This window comes from Choloepus didactylus, chromosome 22 (genome assembly GCF_015220235.1).
Source record: "Choloepus didactylus isolate mChoDid1 chromosome 22, mChoDid1.pri, whole genome shotgun sequence".
Lineage (NCBI taxonomy): Eukaryota > Metazoa > Chordata > Mammalia > Pilosa > Megalonychidae > Choloepus > Choloepus didactylus.
In genome coordinates this window covers 2,065,214-2,083,061 of record NC_051328.1, presented here as the reverse complement: position 1 = coordinate 2,083,061, position 17,848 = coordinate 2,065,214, and the positions used below count along the sequence as shown (strand labels likewise).

The 17,848-nt window shown below is 47.1% G+C and overlaps 1 protein-coding gene across 2 annotated transcripts in view; it reads right to left on the bottom strand.

The window, feature by feature from the left end:
• Nucleotides 1–2,406: 2,406 nt before the first annotated feature.
• GPT2 (glutamic--pyruvic transaminase 2) overlaps nucleotides 2,407–17,848 on the bottom strand; it is a 36,885-nt gene continuing 21,443 nt past the window's right edge. For both annotated transcript variants that reach the window (XM_037815866.1, XM_037815865.1), the window contains 5 exons: nucleotides 16,875–17,011; nucleotides 8,270–8,444; nucleotides 6,935–7,090; nucleotides 5,821–5,933; nucleotides 2,407–4,844 (listed from right to left, as the gene is read on the bottom strand). In XM_037815866.1, the coding sequence (XP_037671794.1) occupies nucleotides 4,754–4,844; nucleotides 5,821–5,933; nucleotides 6,935–7,090; nucleotides 8,270–8,444; nucleotides 16,875–17,011 (672 nt within the window). In that variant the 3' untranslated portion in view covers nucleotides 2,407–4,753. The remainder of the gene's footprint in view (nucleotides 4,845–5,820; nucleotides 5,934–6,934; nucleotides 7,091–8,269; nucleotides 8,445–16,874; nucleotides 17,012–17,848) is intronic.

Below are 17,848 nucleotides of genomic sequence, written 5' to 3'. Positions count from 1 at the left end.
TCTTTATGCAAGGATGTTCCTCATGTGGCATTATAAAACCACAACAAACAACTGTATACAATCTAAATGCTTCAGAGTGCAGCTAAGTAGCACAACACTGTGAATGTGATTAATCCTACTGAATGGTATGCTTGGGAGTGGTTGAGCTGGGAAAGTTTATACTGTATGTCTCCACAATTAAAAAAAAAAAAAAAGGCAAGTAAAGACACTGACAATTAGATGCAATACATGATCCTGGACTGGATCTAATATTGGAGGACAAAAAGCCCAAAAGGACATTATTAGGACATATGAAAAAATTGGAATATAGACTGAAAGCTTTATATCAATGTTAAAGTTCTTGAACTTGATAACTGTACTTAAAGGTATTATATAAGTTAATATCCTTTCTTAGGAAATGTACATGGAAGTATTTCAAAATAAGTTTTTTTAAAAAAGAGTGCAGTTAACCAAATGACAGTTCACCCATAGAATTGATGAGGCAGCCACTGACATGGCTCATCAGGAAGAGAACAGTAAGGAAATACCCCAAGAATGTTAGGCTTGACTAACTCTGGTTAGGGGATTACGGGGGGCTTTCAATTTTCTTCCTTGCCTTGACTTTTGTTTTCTAGCTTTTCTACAGGATCATGTTCACTTTAATAATCAGAACTTTCTTGAGAGTTATTACAGAATGTAACACTTTCATGCTCTGACCTTGTTTTAAGCACCAGAGCCATTTTTAAAGTTTTGAAATTTAGTATCTTCAAAAGGACTTCAAGGGATGCTCCAGGATTTTCATTCAGAGCAAAGGCAGATTAAATTGAGGAGACAGAAAATATCATAATCTTTTTTTTTTTTTTAAGTGGAAACAAAATCTCAACGGGAAACTCCAGCTGACCTGGTTGTCTCTTAAGGAAGAGATCTGGCTGCATGGTTGGCATGAAGTCTCCTGGCTTTGGGGCAGGCTAAAGGTCAAAGGCTGGCCTCCTGGTGGATCTTGGGGGGATACTGAGGAAAGGCAGGTAAACCACCCTCAAGCCAGTAAAGCACAGTGTCAATCCCCTGCCTCCTACACCTCACCCACATCCTTCTTTTAAGCCCAGTCCCACTGGGTGGATGGAACTGTGAGCACTGAACTGCCTGGCTGTGGCCATTCCTGTATATGGCCCCAAAGCAACAATCTCTGTTTCTTGAGGTCAGTGATCACGCCTTATCAGCTTTTGACTCCCCATTCTCTACAGGTTCCTGGCTTATTGGGTCCTTTTTGAACATTTTCTGAATGATTTCTTGATATGGTTTCAGCAAACTCCATACTGAAAATCATCTAGAATAACTGTCTTTTCCAATCCGTATATATAACAGACTCCCCATATAATACACTATACCAAGTTTACTCCCCAGATGAGCGGGACTGTGTGTTCCCGTGCGCGAGGGAAGAGGGAGAAAGCATCAGCAGCCCGCTTGGGTATCGGCACCCTCCCCGCACCCTCTGAACATGCACAGCACCCCTGCCTCCACCCCTTCCGTGAGGGCCATCTGTGGTGAGTGAGTTTTGTTGGTGCAGTTCCACCTCGAATCCTCCTTCCTCTAGGGACGGCTTCTCCTCCTCTCCAATGTTATGGCTCCCATGGGTCTGGCAGACCCCAAACCCTTTTCCACCTCCTCCTCCTGCGCTGCGCCAGCCGCAGCACTCGGTTCCCCTGGGCCACGGAGACCGGGTCAGGGAAGGGCACATGGACTGAGGCGGCTCATCAGAGCTCTTCCTCGGGATCTTCCAGCGTGGAGCTGGACAAGACAGGCCTTTGCATTTTAACACTGAGAATATGAGAATCCAAGCTTCCCTCCAGGACTTCTGTTACATAAAGCATTATATTTCCTTTTTTTTCTGCTTAGGCTACCTTGAGTGGGTCTCTATCTCTTCCAACTGAAAGGTTCCTTTTTTTTTTCGTTTGTTCTCCAAATTTTCTTTAATAAAGACTGAAATTTTAGTTTCCAAAACCACACATTAAAATTGAACAGCGTAAAGTAACATATGGTTAAGCCAGGAGGAAATTAATGCAATTCCTTGTATAGGCAGCCCCCCTCCCCACTGGCCTCGCAGTGCTTTTTCTCCATCTCCTCCCCAAGCCCCCATAAGAAGCTGTTAATTCTTAATTTACTTCTACCAGAAAGCAAATCTCTGTATTCACATTAACATTCGATTTCAAAAAATCCATAAACTTTCCTCACATTAAGTGAAACAATAGCAGCTCAAGGTTCTTAGGATTGACACCTAAGAAGAAATAAAAGCTGTGACTATAATTTATAGTATTTGGAGAAAAACACTTGTTTTGTGCTCAGAACATAAATAATGAAGAACAAACATGTAAAACTGGATGTCCATTCGATTTTTAGATTTAAACTACAAGGAAAGTTAAGCACAGGCAGCATTTTGGACATTATTTTATTGTTTAGAAACTTCTAACAGAGCTATCATTAGGTACCTTGGACAGGAGACGCCTGGGAGAACCCAATTTGGAAAACAGGCACAGGCAGGCCTGTCTGCTCTTGGAGCAAGTTTCATACAACATCGGAACAGAAGAACCAGCCGGCCTCAAGGTGGGAGGCAGCGTGTGTCCCAGGTCCAGCCCAGTGCTCCCCCAGCTCCACCCACTGTGGATCTGGACAAACACAGAAAACTGCACAGGTGTAGATTCAAAGTGTGACCCCAAATGACAACTTTCTTTGGCAGTGCCCTGACAGGAAAGGCACCAGGATAGAATCTGTAGAAAATCAAATCAATGAAGATCAGCACTTTTATCCGAAATTAACCTCCTAGACTAGCTGACCTTACGTGTGCATTTTTTTAAAAAGCAAACCAAGTGTATACGGCTTGGTTTGCTCCTTAAAAATTATGTAAATGTTGCAAAGATTTTAGGGGTTATTTATAATCTGAAGAGATTTATAAAAACACTATTGGACTTGTTAAAACTACAAATACTAACCCCTCCTCCCCCCATGAAAAAAGCAATTGTTAGAAAAATATAAAAAATATACTAGCTTCCACCGTTTGACCTTTCCTCTCACATAGAATGTATTGAGTGACCATTATCCTTCATAAGCTACAAACAAGAAATCTCACACCTCTGGGACACATCCTGGCTTACACACCATGCAACAAGTGCAAGTGCAATTTTTTTAAACTTTTTTTTAAGGAGAAGAAAAGTTCCAAAGCGTTCCCTTTCGTAATTTGAAATTGAGGCTACTTTCTTCTTAGGGACTGTAATGCTAGTGAGTGATGCAAGTTTGAAGTTTTCTCCTGCATCCCCCTGCACGGACCTAGCATGGACATTATAGCATCGAAGGCTACTTGCAAACCTCACTTTTCTAGCCTCTTCTGAGTTCTCTCTCCAGCTCCGTCAATTCCACTTTGGGACTTACTGGGCCCCCAGACTCCTGAGCTGCTTTGGCTTTCCTAACCACTCCTGGGCAAGGCAGATGGTAAGCGGGGAGGATTCTCGATGAAGGAGAAGAAGGTACCAAGCCTGCTGTTGCCCGCAGCTGCTTTCCTGGGGTCTGAGTCAGGCCCCTCCCGGGTTTGCTAATGCCAGGGAAGTGGTATACCTGGTGGGTGACACCCCCTGGTCTGAGAGGCAGGTGATGCTATAGGGCAGTTACAGACTCTAGGAGGGGAGCCAGCAGCCAACGTGGAAAGAGGCAGACACTCTGTATTAAGTTAAAACACGACGATAAACTTCCCATCAGATCACATGTACTCCTCCACAACAGCTGAGCTACCAGGCACTATAACCAATTAAGAGCTAGGGAATGAACCAAATTCAACAATTCAACAGATGCCACGTCCTTGAGGCCAGCCCTGATGAGGACATTTTCAGCCTTTCACTGTCCTGCCTGCCGCCAGCAGGGGGCGATGTATGTAAAGGCTCAAGCCCCTGGGAGCAAACCACCAGCAGGACAGATCCGTGTAACTGGGACATTGCTGGGCCTGCATCCTGTGTCCCTGAAGTCCAGAGACACCTCTCAGACATGGGTCCCAGCCTAAGCATGTCAGGGGAACCCGACATACCCAAGCCGAGTCCTCAGCACCTCCCGCACAGCTCTGACTTGAGCCTGGCTCAGACCCTCTCACTCCCTGCAGGACCCTGATCTTGGCCTAATCCCCCAGTGCCTGCCACAGTCTAACCTGGCGGGCTGTCCATCCTGTGTGCAGCTGCCCTCACCCTATCTGAGGTGTTGCCTGCCTTCAGCCCAGAAAGGAAGACCCTTTCCAAGGCTCCAATGGACATCCAGGCTCCACTGTTTGACACTGCTGAGGGTTTTATTTCATCACGCTGGTGAGTTTGGGGTTTCCAGTCCTTGCCATGGTAAAGTTATACATGACATGTCCCGCACCTGCTTGTTTCTCCAGAGCCAAAGCATCTCACCCAACACACCCTAGTTGTGTGAAAACTCCAAGTGAACTTACTGAAAGCAACACCGTCAACAGATTCAGAGAGCCCCGGCCGTGTCTGCTAAGTGAGTCCCTCTACTTTGGTTGCATCAAAACACAGGGCCTCTGAGATGTTGCATCTTCACATTTGCGCAGAGAAGTGCTCCCAACATCAAGGCACAGAGAAAGAAGTCTCCTGGGGCAGAATGACGATGAATGCGACCAGCGACCTCTGGGAGGCCTGAGGCAGAGTCACCAGGGAAGGGGGGACGAGTCCAGGCTGACCCAGGTGCCATGAGAAGGAAGGCCCAAGGACGGCTTCCCCCTGGGGTGGCGGGGCCCTCAGGCGTACTCCTCCAGGAACTTTATGTGGAAGTCCTTCACTTTCTGTAGGACTGTCTTCAGTTTTTCCACTGGAGGGAGAATGGTCATTCTGTCAGGAAAGAAAACAGCATCAGATGGGACAAAAGCTGCCCTGGCAAGTGTGGATCCATCCTGCTGGAAAAAGGGAGAGGAAAAGAACCCGCAGCGTGTTCTGGCACTGACAGAGGAGAAGTCGAGCAGGTGTAGGTAAGCTGCGTTAGGAAGGACAGACTGGTCTTGTCCTCTGCCATAGCTCTAGCCCCTGGCCAGCACCTGGCACTTGTTAAACCACTTCTTGACTGCACCATGAATCATTGAGGCAAGCCTGACTAAGTGGGGGAAGCCAACCGCACAGTGTGTCTGTGGGACGCTGTCCATGACATTGGCCTAAGTAAGACTTGGGTTTCTGGGACTTGCTAAGCTCATGACATTTCTTTTTTTAGTGTCTGCTGCAGGAGACAGCTGAGCACACCAGGCAAGGGGAAGATGCTGTTCTCAACAGAAACAGCCTTGCTGGGGAAACCCTTGCAGAGTGCTTCAGCCTGTTCAGCTCTGGGAGTCGGTGCTTTCCCATCTGCACGGGGGGCTCAGTCGAAGCCAAAGAAAAGGCTCTGGAAAAGAGTGTCAAGGTAAGTGGAGTTAGTTCACTGTTTCAGATGCAGCATCTCAGCAGGCTCTGGAGCACATGGCCCACAGTGTGGCCCAGCATCGCTCAAGCACCTACTATGCACCAGGCAGTGTGGAGTCACTTGAGTGCTGAGTGCCGCTATCACAGAGCTCAAAGGGGACAGGGAAATAAGGAAGAAAGCACACCGGGAATATGTCAGATGGGCAAGGTGGGGAGAGACAGAGTGGTCAAGGAAGACCTCTCAGAGGAGGTGGCCTCTGAACCCTCCCTGGGCAGAGCGCAGCAGGTGGGTGGGGTGGGGGTTGTCACAGCAGGGAGGGCAGAGGCACCACATCTCGGTCTCTGGAGCCAGCCTTGTAAAAAGTCCAAGATTCCCAGGACAGACCCAAGGCCAGCCCCGGCACAGAGGAAGCCGTACCTGAAGTGGTAAGTGTCTTTTCTCTGTCCAAAGCCGCTGCCGGGCACAACACAGATGCCAGTCTCCTCAAGGAGTTTCAGGCAGTAGAACATATCCGGGGCCAATTTACGGGCCTACAGGAGCAGGACAGAACTAGGATTCATTCCTTCACAAACACGCCAATAGAAACTCAAAAGCCAAATGCAACCTGAATGGCAGGTTGTCTCTCCTGAGGCGAACACTGGAGCACTGCTGGGAGCTGGTACAGGAGCAAGGTTCCGGAAGATACTTTGGGAGAGCCATGGGCCGAGGTGCTTCTGTGTTTGGCCATTTGCTGTGTGCTACCCCAGGTCAATGAGCAAGTCTAGTGGCTCCTATATGCCAAGCCACCAGCGCCCATCATGGGCCCTGATGTTTGTGCCCACTGGGGCTCTCGGGGCACACTGGAGATGGTGCTTCTCGCACACTGCATAACAATCCTAGGGGAGCCTGGTCAATATCAGCCTTCAGGCTCCAACATCAGGGCTTCTAATTCAGTCGTCTGGGGCCCAGAGTGTGAGCGTTTAACAAGTGTGCAGGGACACTGGGGCTGCTGGGAGGCAGCATTTTCAGAAACACTCCTGTGGCCCCTACTCCTCAAAAGGGGTCTGCAGCACCACCTCAGGCCTTCTTAGAAATGCAGACTCTTGGCCTTCCACTTATAGAGCCAGAACTGGCTTCTAAAGAGCCCCCCAGGTGATTCACGTTTGAGAAACATGGCTCCAGGACATAGAAATGGGTGGCACTTCCCAGCATCTGTTGCATTTCAAATGCACCAGGTCAGGAGCAACAACCCCCTTCAGCACTAACAGAGCCCAGATCAGCCACTGCCCATCATGCCTGCCCACCCCCAGAGCACACTGCTGGGCTGACCCTGAGACGCCCTCTGCCTTTATACCACTTGGCTGAGGAGTCCCCAAAACTCAGACCCATTAGAGGTCAGACTCTGGGGCCAGCACCTCTGCTCCCCAAGGTAAGAAGCAGCTGCCCCCACAGGACCCAGGGAGAGCTGGCCCTGCCGGGCACCGAGCCCAGAGCTCCCCCAGACCTGAGCCCAGCCCAGCAACCCCAGACCTGAGCCCAGCCCGGTCCAGACCTGAGCTGCTTCTACGGCTTTGACGGGGATGAAGATCCGAGGAAAGGCATACATGGCTCCCTGCAGGGGGTTGCAGTGAATTCCTGGAACCTGGTTAAACAGGTGTTCTGTCAGCTTTGCTTTCTTGGCCAGGTTACCCAGGACAGACTCCTTCTCCTGACGAGAGACGGAGAAAGCACAGAGTTAGCATCTCTGCACAACCAGGAGTGATTTCGTCACTGGAAACTGTTCTTCAGACAGCCAAGGTAACTAGGACAACTTGTTGAAAGAAGCTTGAACGGGCAGGAGGAGGTGGTGTAATGCATGTGCTCCTGCAGGAACTTCTTCCCCAGATACCAGCCCAGGAGACAGTCACAAGCCCGGGGCCATGGGGCACTTGAGTACATGGGGTGTTCCAGGCCACGGGGTAGCCCATGCCACAGTTCTCCTCTCACCCAGGACATCATTCCTGAAAACAAGGAAAACTGGTCCCCTGTCCCTAACTTCTGAATGGACCAGGCCATGGGGTTTACACTCCGTTCATTCAGGCTTCTTATGGAGCACTCTGGAATATGCTTGTACTCTTTCTTCTGGTGACAGGACCCACATCTTCACTGTGGGGGACCCCTTTCCCCTCTCATTCTGGGTGGTGGGTGTACAGCACATTTTGGGGGATCCCCTTTTCCCTCTCAGTCCAGGTGGTGGGCATAGAGCACATTTGGGGGACCCCCTTCCCGTTCTCAGTCCCTGTGGCAAGCACAGGGTGCATGACCCAGGCAAAACCAATGACAGCTAGTGGCTGGTTGAGAGCTGGACACGTGTCCAAAGCTGAAATGCATCAGTCCTGGACTTCTGCAGGTAATGCTGGGGAAAGGGGATACAAAGATGTGAACCTTGAACGGCTGGGAGCTTCAACTAGTCAGAGTTGGGTTTTTGTCACTTGCATCCAAAGGGCCCTGAACGTATCACATCGAACTGCGAGGACCCCTGGGGTGGCAAGAGGCAGGCTAGGACCTGGAAGTGTGCCATCCATTCCCCCTTCTCTTAGGTTAGTAACAAATTCCCTCCGAGGTATTATCAGAAGTGCCGGGTGGGAATGGCCCGTCCCTCTAGGTGCTCACCCAATTGCAACATCACATCGAGGAAAAGTTAGTGGTCCTCCAATTCAAAACACAGCCCAGCAATGCAGCTACATCCACGACTTGGTGCATTGGGGTGGAACCACGTGCCCCCTCCAGACCAACGCCAGAGAGGCAGGTGTCTGGCCATCTGGACAGGGCCCGGTGAGCAGCCATCGAAGCCATTCACCTGGTGGCCCTGACTGCAGCAGGAACCGCTGGGACACGGCCAACTCACCCTGATGAACTGCTCAAAGGACTCCTCTCCTGGTACTGGGGGGTTGACAACGATGTCCATGGCGGCCTGCCCAGACACCGGCGGACACAGACGTACGGAGAGCAGCTTCACCAGCTGGCCCTTGATTTCAGGGTGCAGGTTGATCACCTCCATGTAGCCTCCTCTGTAGCCACACCTGGGGTTAAAGAGGGGGAGAGGACCCACCAGTTACAGAGAGACCTCAGCTAAGTGCAATCCGGCCAGCCAGAGTCTTCAGTAACCATCCTCACCCCCAGTTCGGAAGGGCCAGGTGTGGCCCAGTTCTGGCAATGCAAGGTGAGCAGAAGCGATACGTACAAATTCCATATCATTTCCTTATAAGGAAACAGCATGTCCTCTCCTTCCTCTTTTCCTTTTCCCACTTTGCAAGAAATGGAGGCAATTGGAGGAGCAGCCCTAACACTACAGATGGATGCCACGTTGAGATGGCAGAGCCGTCCACAGCCCCAGTTCCTGAATGGCGTTGTGAAGCAGGCCACCTGGACGGCCACTGACCCTTAGACTGCTATGTCAAGGAGAGATACACTTCCAGCCTGTTCGAGCCACTGTAATTTTGGGCCTCTTCATTATAGCAGCTTAGCCTGAAGGCTGACTGACACACATGATTCAGGCCTGGCCAACGAAAGCACTACATTGCCCTGCACAGGCCCAAGGACCTATGCTGGAAGAATTTTTACTGCCTGAAAGCAAAGCCAACCCAATAGACTGCTGAGCTAAGAAAGAATGAGAGAAAGCAAGAAAGCAGAGACCAGGTCCTATTGACATTTTTAAGCCCCTTGATTCAACCATACACCTGGAATTTTTATCGATGCAGATTAAAAAAAAATGCCTGTCATGTAAGCCAGGTCAAGTTGTGTTACAACCAAAAGAATCCTGGTTCATACAGAGTCAAACCACATGAAAAGAAGCTGAGATTGTGTAACAAGTATTTAAAAATCTGCTTTCAGAACCAAATCTGCTCCATTGGCCACACTTTCTTGAGCTCTGCCTCCTTCTCTGGACTCTGCTAAGGTTCAGACTAACCAACAACTGCAGAAACACAGGCAACCCGGGGCAGAAACCCAGCCTTGCCTCCTTTTGCACAACCCACCCACAGCCCAGGGCCTTTACATGGTGAGACACTCAACAAAATGCTTTGGGAATCACACTGCTGGATGGACAGATTCCCAATTCATCCCTCACGCAGAATTTCCAAGGCAGGAAGATAAATTCTGGCACTTCAAAAAGGTTTCCCATAACAAAACTTGAAAGAACGAACATTTTTGCTGATCAGCAGAAAATCAAATTAGGCAGAGCAGTGTCATCCCAGGGAATCAGGATGAGAACAGAACACAGGATACCAACATCCAGGGGGCTGAATGACAAAAAAAAAAAAACAAAAACAAAAAAAAACAAAAAAAACAGTAACAGGGATGGACAGATGGACAGGTGTGTGATAAACACACCTGGGACTACCAGGAGCATCCAGTTCGCCTCTGACCACAGCGGGGGCGGCAGCCTTGGGCCCGCAAGGCGGCCGCTATGGACGCAAGATGGTGATGGAGACCATAGCTGTGGACCCCAGTCCGCCCTTCCTGCAGGCTTCCCCACTACTGGCGGGAGCGGGCTCCTGGCCCGACCAGTGGCGAAGAGGATACCCCAGAGGAGCGGTCACCTCTGCACAGACCCGAGTGGGCGCACGCAGCCCGTTGTCACCAGGTTGGTGGGGCCGGGCGGTAGTGCTTTGGCAGCACCCGCCTGCAGATACCAGTAACGAAAATGTTCAAAAATTGTGGCGATGAATGCACAACTATACGGTGGTACTGTGAACTGATTATACACTTTAGATGACTATATGGTTTTAATATTGATATTATGTGAACATCACATGCCTTGGAAAAGTTTGCATACAGTTGGAATTATCTGTTCCTAGAAGGTCTAAAAACATTCACCTGTGAAACCATCTGGACTTGTCCATCATTTGGGGAGATTCAATGGAAACAAAAGACAATTCTGAATTGTTTAAAAATCTGGAAGAGGATATAGCCTGGAGACCCTGCAAATGCCAAACTGAAGAAAGAGAAGAAATAATCAGGTAGGAATTTTCCATCCCAGACCAGCCAGTCATCTTCCCTGCCCCCCTCACTCGGTCTCCACTTGGAAAGGCCCAGAAACAGTAGACTGGAACCCTCCCACCAGGGACACAGATTTTAAAGTCTCACAGCAGTGAAAAATACCCTCACTATTTGAGACCCAGTGGCAGGGGAGGACATTTCAAGGCCCAGATCTGTGAGGGAAAAAGACACTGAGAAAATGTGGACAAAGAAGCATTTCCAGCGCTGGGTCTAAAAACCCTTCCCCCAATATTGAGGGACGCAGCAGCCAGCGGCTGTTTCCTTGCTGAGCAGACAGCCAGAGTGCTGGGTCACAGCGGGGGTACTTTGCCACATGTAGAGCCCCACATTGAGCCAGATTTTGGCCAACAAAATGAGGGCATAGGAATTCTGTAGTTTCTGGCCAGCTGGATCATACAAAGCCTGTGCTCAGAGGCAAAGCAGCCTCTGAGGACAATTAAGTTGCCAAACTGTACATATTCTCGACAATGTGGAAAGTGAAAGGAAAGAAAATACTTTCTAAAAAAGGCTTCATACCCTTTGATAAAAGCATGGAAGATGGTCTAGTTGCCCTGTATGGAAACCCAGCCCTGTTTTGGCTGAGAAATTGGGAAGATCGAACTGTTAAAGCAGGACCCCAAAACAAACCCAGGTATTGCTATCCAGTGGAAAATAGAGCACCACTGGAAGCTAGCAGATTTGTATTTCCATACAGGCTGAACTGACTGGGGGGCAGAGCCAATCTGACAACTGGCCAGGGAGGGAAAAAAGAAAAGAGAGAGGTCAAAGTCAACCAACATGTAAACTTTAGGCAAAAGAGGGGAAACAACCTCCAGAATAAACCAATCAAGAAAATCGGATGCCTAGACACCAGCAAAAAATCACGAGCCACATCAAGAAATAGGAAGATATGGCCCAGTCATTGGAAGAAACTAACATTTCAACCGAGATTCAGGAGTTGAAACAACTAATTATAGATGTTCAAAATGTTTTAAATGAAATCAGTGAGGTGAGAGAATGTGATAAAAAAGATGAAGGGATGATCATAAGAAAGAATTCAAAAGCTGTAAAAAACAAATGGCAAAATTCATGGGAATGAAAGACACAATACAAGACATCAAAAACACAATGGAGACATAAACCAGCAGACTTGGAGAGGCAGAAGAAAAGATCAGTGAGAAGGAGGACAGGACATCTGAAATTCTGCGCACAAAGGAACATGGGAAAAGAATGGAAAAATATGTGCAGGGTCTCAGGAAACAGAAGTACAACATGAAGCACATGAATATACATGCTATAGGCGTCCCAGATGGAGAAGGGAAAAGCAGCAGAAGGAATAATACAGGAAATAATCAATGAAAGATTCCCAACTGTTAAGAAACATGTAAAATTACAGGTCCAAGAAGCACAGCATACCCCAAACAAAACTGATCCAAACAGACCTAACCTACTCCAAGACACTAATCATGATTTTCAAATGTCAAGGACAAAGAGAATCCTGAAAGCAGCAACTGAAAAGCAATCTATCACATACAAGGGAAGCTTGATATGACTGCACATCTCACAGCAGAAACCATGGAGGTGAGAAGGCAGTGGTATGACATATTTAAGATACTGAAAGAAAAACGGCCAACCAAGAATCCTATATCCAGCAAAACTATCCTTCAGAAATGAGGGAGAGTTTAAAATATTTACAGATACACAGACACTGAGTTTGTGAACAGGAGACCTCCTCTACAGAAAATAAAGGGAGTGCTACAGACAGATAGGAAAAGACAGGAGACAGAGATTTAGAGGAGTGCAGAAATGAAGATATCAGGAGATAGAAAGAGGGTAGAGACCAGGCATTTTATGTTGAAGGAGTATAGAATGTTCTAGAGGATTGATTATTTAGATCTAGAAATGGATAGCAATACTGGGTAATGGTAGCACAATATTGTAAGTACACTGCAAAATGTTGACTGTGAATGTAGTTGAAAGAGAAGGTTAGGGCTCTGCATGACACCAGAAAGAAGATAAAAGACTGGGACTGTATAACTTAGTGAAACCTAGAGTGATCAATGAGTGTGATTAAATGTACAAATGTAAGAATGTTTTTGCACGAGGGAGCGGCAAGAAGGCATGAAGTTGTGAGGTATGTGATGAAGTGAATGGACCCTGAGGACAGTGGGTTGAGTGAAATAAGCCAGAAATGAAACAGAAAACATAATGCCTCACTAATATGGACTGATAATAATGTGTAAACTTGAGAATTGAATCTGGGAGCATGGGTTATAAGGGGAAGGCTTATATAAAGGTTCCTATGTTGTAAGCTCTTATATCACTCACATTTATTCATGAGTTATAACAGTTATTTCTAAATTTTGAGATTCTGAGCTATTTGTATGTGACATGGTCAGTCCCTGGAGTTTCGGGTGTCTGTGTGGCACCTGGGACTCAGAGCCAGAGTTCAGCAGCTGTAAATGTCAGCATTGCCCAACAAATCAACTGTTAAAGAAGCTGAAAAGGAGATCATAATTTGATTGGAGATATGAATGAAATAGACTTGGTTGAGATTGGGGTAGATCAGACTGAAGGACAGAGGATGATAGCTACCGTGTTTTAAAACTTCAGCTTCTTTGTGAGACCAAAGGAAGACATGGTTGTATGGTGCAAAATCTTATATTTGCAGTAGCACACTATATATTTTAACTTGTATGATCAGTTTACTCAAGTGTCATAATTATATGGAACTTTTATTTGGGAGTGAGACCTTGTTGATTTGTACAGGTTAGCATGAAGCACTGATACAACCCAGACTAATTTGGGCAGAGAATAAATAGTATTTGCAAAGCCCCCCTTGAGGAACTGTGGAAAAATTTGGAAATATTAAACTTCCCCAGCTGGGAATTCCTGATATTCTCACAAGTGTTTGGGTCTACCTTGATCTTCGGGCTTGCCTTTATAAGGCTTGGTACTGCAAAGGAGAGGCTAAGCCTACTGATAATTGTGCCTAAGAGTCACCCCCAGAGGGCCTCTTTTGTTGCTCAGATGTGGCCCTCTCTCTCTAAGCCAATTTGGCAGGTAAACTCACTGTCCTCCCCCCTACTTGGAACATGATTCTCAGGGGTATGAATCTTCCTGGAAATGTGGAACATGACTCTCAGGGATGAGCCTAGAACCTGCATTGTGTGACTGACAAAGCCTTCTGGACCAAAAGGGAGAGGAGAATTGAAACAAAATAAAATTTCAATGGCTGAGAGATTTCAAATCGAGTCAAGAGGTCATTCTGCAAATGACTCTTATGCACTATATATCCATTTTTGGTATTTAGTTTATTAGAATAGTTAGAAGGAAGTATCTGCCTCTAGCTAAGCCAACTTGGCAGGTGAAATCACTGCCCTCCCCCCTACATGGGATCAGACACCCAGGGGAGTGAATCTCCCTGGCAATGTGGAATATGACTCCCAGTGAGGAATGTAGACCCGGTATCGTGGGATGGAGAACATCTTCTTGATCAAAAGGGGGATGTGAATGGAAATGAAATAAACTTCAGTGGCAGAGAGAGTCCAAAAGGAGCCAAGAGGTCACTCTGGTGGGCACTCTTAAGCACAATTTAGACAACCCTTTTTAGGTTCTAATGAATTGGGGTAGCTGGTGGTGGATACCTGAAACTATCAAACTACAACCCAGAACCCATGAATCTTGCAGACAATTGTATAAAAATGTAGCTTATGAGGGGTGACAATGGGATTGGGAAAGCCATAAGGACCACACTCCCCTTTGTCTAGTCTATGGATGGATGAGTAGAAAAATAGGGGAAGGAAACAAACAAACAGACAAAGGCACCCAGTGATCTTTTTTACTTTAATTGCTCTTTTTCACTTTAATTATAATTCTTGTTATTTTTGTGTGTGTGGTAATGAAGGTATCAGGGATTGATTTTGGTGATGAATGCACAACTATGTAATGGTACTGTGAACAATCGAATGTATGATTTGTTTTGTATGACTGTGTGGTATGTGAATATATCTCAATAAAATGAATATTAAAAAAAAAAAAAAAAGAAGGAAGTATCTGGAATCCAGTATCCTTGATTCTTGAAGGTCCTTGTATCACTATCTAGCTCATACGGTGTTACTGTGTGATTGTGAAAACCTTATGGCTCACAATCCCTTTACACAGTGTATGGGCAAATCAGTAAAAAATGGGAACAAAAAGTAAATGAATAATATGGAGGAGGGGTGTATAGGATGTTTTGGGTGTTCTTTTTACTTTTATTTTTATTCTTATTTTTATTTTTTGGAGTAAAAAAAGTTGAATTATTGTGGTGATGAATGCACAGTATATGATACTGTAAACAATTGCTTTACACATTGGATGACTGTATGATCTGCAAATATATTTCAAGTAAAAAATTTAAAAAAAACTAAATGTGGGGAGGAATATAGGATGTTTTGAGTATTCTCTTTACTTTTATTTTTATTCTTATTTTCATTTTTATTTTTTGGTGTAATGAAAATATTCAGAAATTGATTTTGTTGCATGCACAAGTATATGATGAAATTGTGAACAATTGTACACTTTGGATGACTGTATGTTATGTGAATATGTTTCAATAAAATTACATTAAAAAAACAAAAACAAAAAACATACTTGGGTTTGAAAAATGAGAAATGAGTTAATAGAGAATGTGTTTGTTTAGAAAAAAAAACTACAAAGCATGTGACAGTCTAGCAAGGAGCCAGCCTGCTACTGGGGGAGTCCAGAGAGACACCTGTCCACATCAAATAAAACCCAGAGCAGTTTGGCAACTATCCCAAGGGAGCAGGCTTCCTTGACTTGGCCAGAATATTTTGTTAAGCTTCACAGTTACACTGGCCTTCAGCCTGACAAGCGTGAACCCTCCCCATCCTGATGCTCACAGAAAAGGCAGGTGTAGATGTTAGGACCTCCCACCTCTTGCTTGAATATCCAGCACATAACAGGACCCCTTGAACCTCTTCTCCATCTATGCTCACTCCCTGTGAGTCACCGAGGCTTAGGATTCTACCTACCAACTCGTACATCTCCCAAAGTTAGGTCTCCAGCTGGATGTCACTTACACATCCCTCTCAGTCTGGATATAGGCATTGCAAGTAAACACATCCAAAACCAAACTCCCGATCTTGCCCCCCACACCTGTTTTACCCATGGCCTTCCTCATCTCAGTTCTGATGGCAACTCTATCCTTCCAGTTGATCCAACACAACACTTGGGATTCATCCTGACTCCCCTCATACCCATATCCATACCATCAGTAATTCCCGTCAGCTCCACTTTTACATATATCCAGGATCCAACTTCTCCTCACCTCCACCCAGGTCCATGATACCACTATCTCGCCGGGAGTAGCAAGATCTGCCTCCTGACTGGAGTCCCTGCTCTTGCCTACCAAACAGAAACCAGAGGGAGATATCAAAACACAAGTCAGAGGAGGCCACTTCTCTGCTCAAAACCCTCCAGTGGTTCCCATCCCACCGTGAGTAAAGGTAAAAACTAACCTGGCTGGCCCCAGGTGACCAAACTTCCAAAGACTTCTATGGTGTCAACTGCTGTCACTTTCCTCCTTGCTCATTCCTTTCCAGCCATAGAGGTCCCCTTGCTGCATTCCAAGCATGCCAGGTGTGTCTCCACCTCAGGGCCTTTGCATGTGTTGTTGTCTCTGCCTGGAAGGCCCCTCTCCAGATATCTGCATAGCTCCCTCCCGGCATGCCTTCCGGTCTTAGCTCAAGTCACTTTCTCAGTAAGGTTGCATTATTTATGCTGTGGTCTCACCCCTGCCTCCTGGCACTCCTGATTACTTTCCCTGATTATTTTACTCCAACTGACTCATGATCTTACTTTTTTGTCTACTGCCTCTCTCTTCACTAGAACGTAAGTTCTATGAGAGCAGGGGTTGCTATTGCTTTCTTCTCTGTTGCATTCTCAGTGCCAAAACCAGTACTGGGTTTGCAGTAGGTGCTCAATAAATATTAGCTGGATGAACAAAAGCAGATGAAGCTGACTCGTTGGTCCCCAGGGTCACCAGTGCTAAGGCAGCCTTGCACACAGAGCTACGCCCGTTGACCTGATGGCATTGGTCTGTCCTTTCAACCCACCTTCCCTGCACCCTCAGAAATCAGTCAGTGTGAGAGCAACAGTGACAGGGCTGGCAGGAAACACAGTGCTGGAAGCTGCTGTGAGGGCCTGTTTTTATTTTCATCATTTGTCCATAATGGTTTCTTTCAAGCATGGCCTTATTTTATTTGAGCCCCAGCATGAGCCCTGTTCTCATACTACCCAGATTCCCTGCTTGAGGAAGTGTGGCCTGTCCTCTCCTCCTTTGTAGATCAGCAGAGCAGTAGTCTGATGTCCAAATGGGCTGACAGTGGGGCAGGGGAGCAGGCAGCAAGGAGACCCTGGCATAGGGGGAAGGAGGGGAAGGAAATGGAAGGAGAGGGAAGCCAACGTACTCGCCCATGTAGCCCTTGGAGGTGGAGTGGAAGGAGGCCAGCTCCACGTTGCTCGAATACTCAGGCCCCATCTCGTAAAGCACCTTCTTAAAGGAGTGGAATCTGCAGTCCGGAGAATACACATTGTCCTGGTAAACCTGCAGGGGAGGACACATGAGGTCCGTCACTGCAAGACCCTTCCCAGGGGCCTGGGCCCACTCGGGCTGCTGCAGGAGTGTGGCCGAGATGTACCAGGCTGCAGGAGAAGGAGGGCACAGGTGCTCAGTGCTAACCCACAGCCAGGCCGTGGGCAGGAGGCCCAGCCCCAAACAGACCAGCCAGCCCCAGCCTCTGATGCCACATCCAGGGATGAGCCAGACCGTGCCTGGTGGTACCTTCCAGGACAAGCAAGGAGGAAAGGACTCGGGTTGGATTCTGAGCTTGATAGTCCCAGGAGCCCACCTGATTTCTCCCACACTCACCCCCACCCATCTCCAGGCTTCCTCTCCACCTTGTCTGACCAAGAATGATATCAAAGAATTATCTTCCCAGGCAAATTTTCTTCCCAGAGTGCAATGTTTATTTCCTTAATAATATTATAACAATTAGCAGTTATTGTGCCTGTTCCCTGACCTCAGTATTTGAAGGGCTAACTGTTCGCTCAGCCCTTTTCTGTTTCCCTTACTGCACGTACTAGGTATGGAATTATTTTGTTTTTCTGTCCACTTCTGTCAGTCTCCCCCACTAGACTTGAAACATGCAAAGAAGCAGCCATCATGGCTTTTTTCTTCCTCTGTCCCAGAGTCTAGCACTCACAGCAGACACACTCGCCACTCTGCCCTGTGAGATGACTTTCCCAACCTCATTTTGGAGATCCGGGGAGCCCAGGCTCGCTGGGTCCTGCAGTTTGGGGGGGAGCCCGGCCAGCTCCATCTCCAACAAGCCAGGCAGAGCTTGTCCTTCTTCCTCCCAGCGGGGAGGCTTTGCTGCCCCTT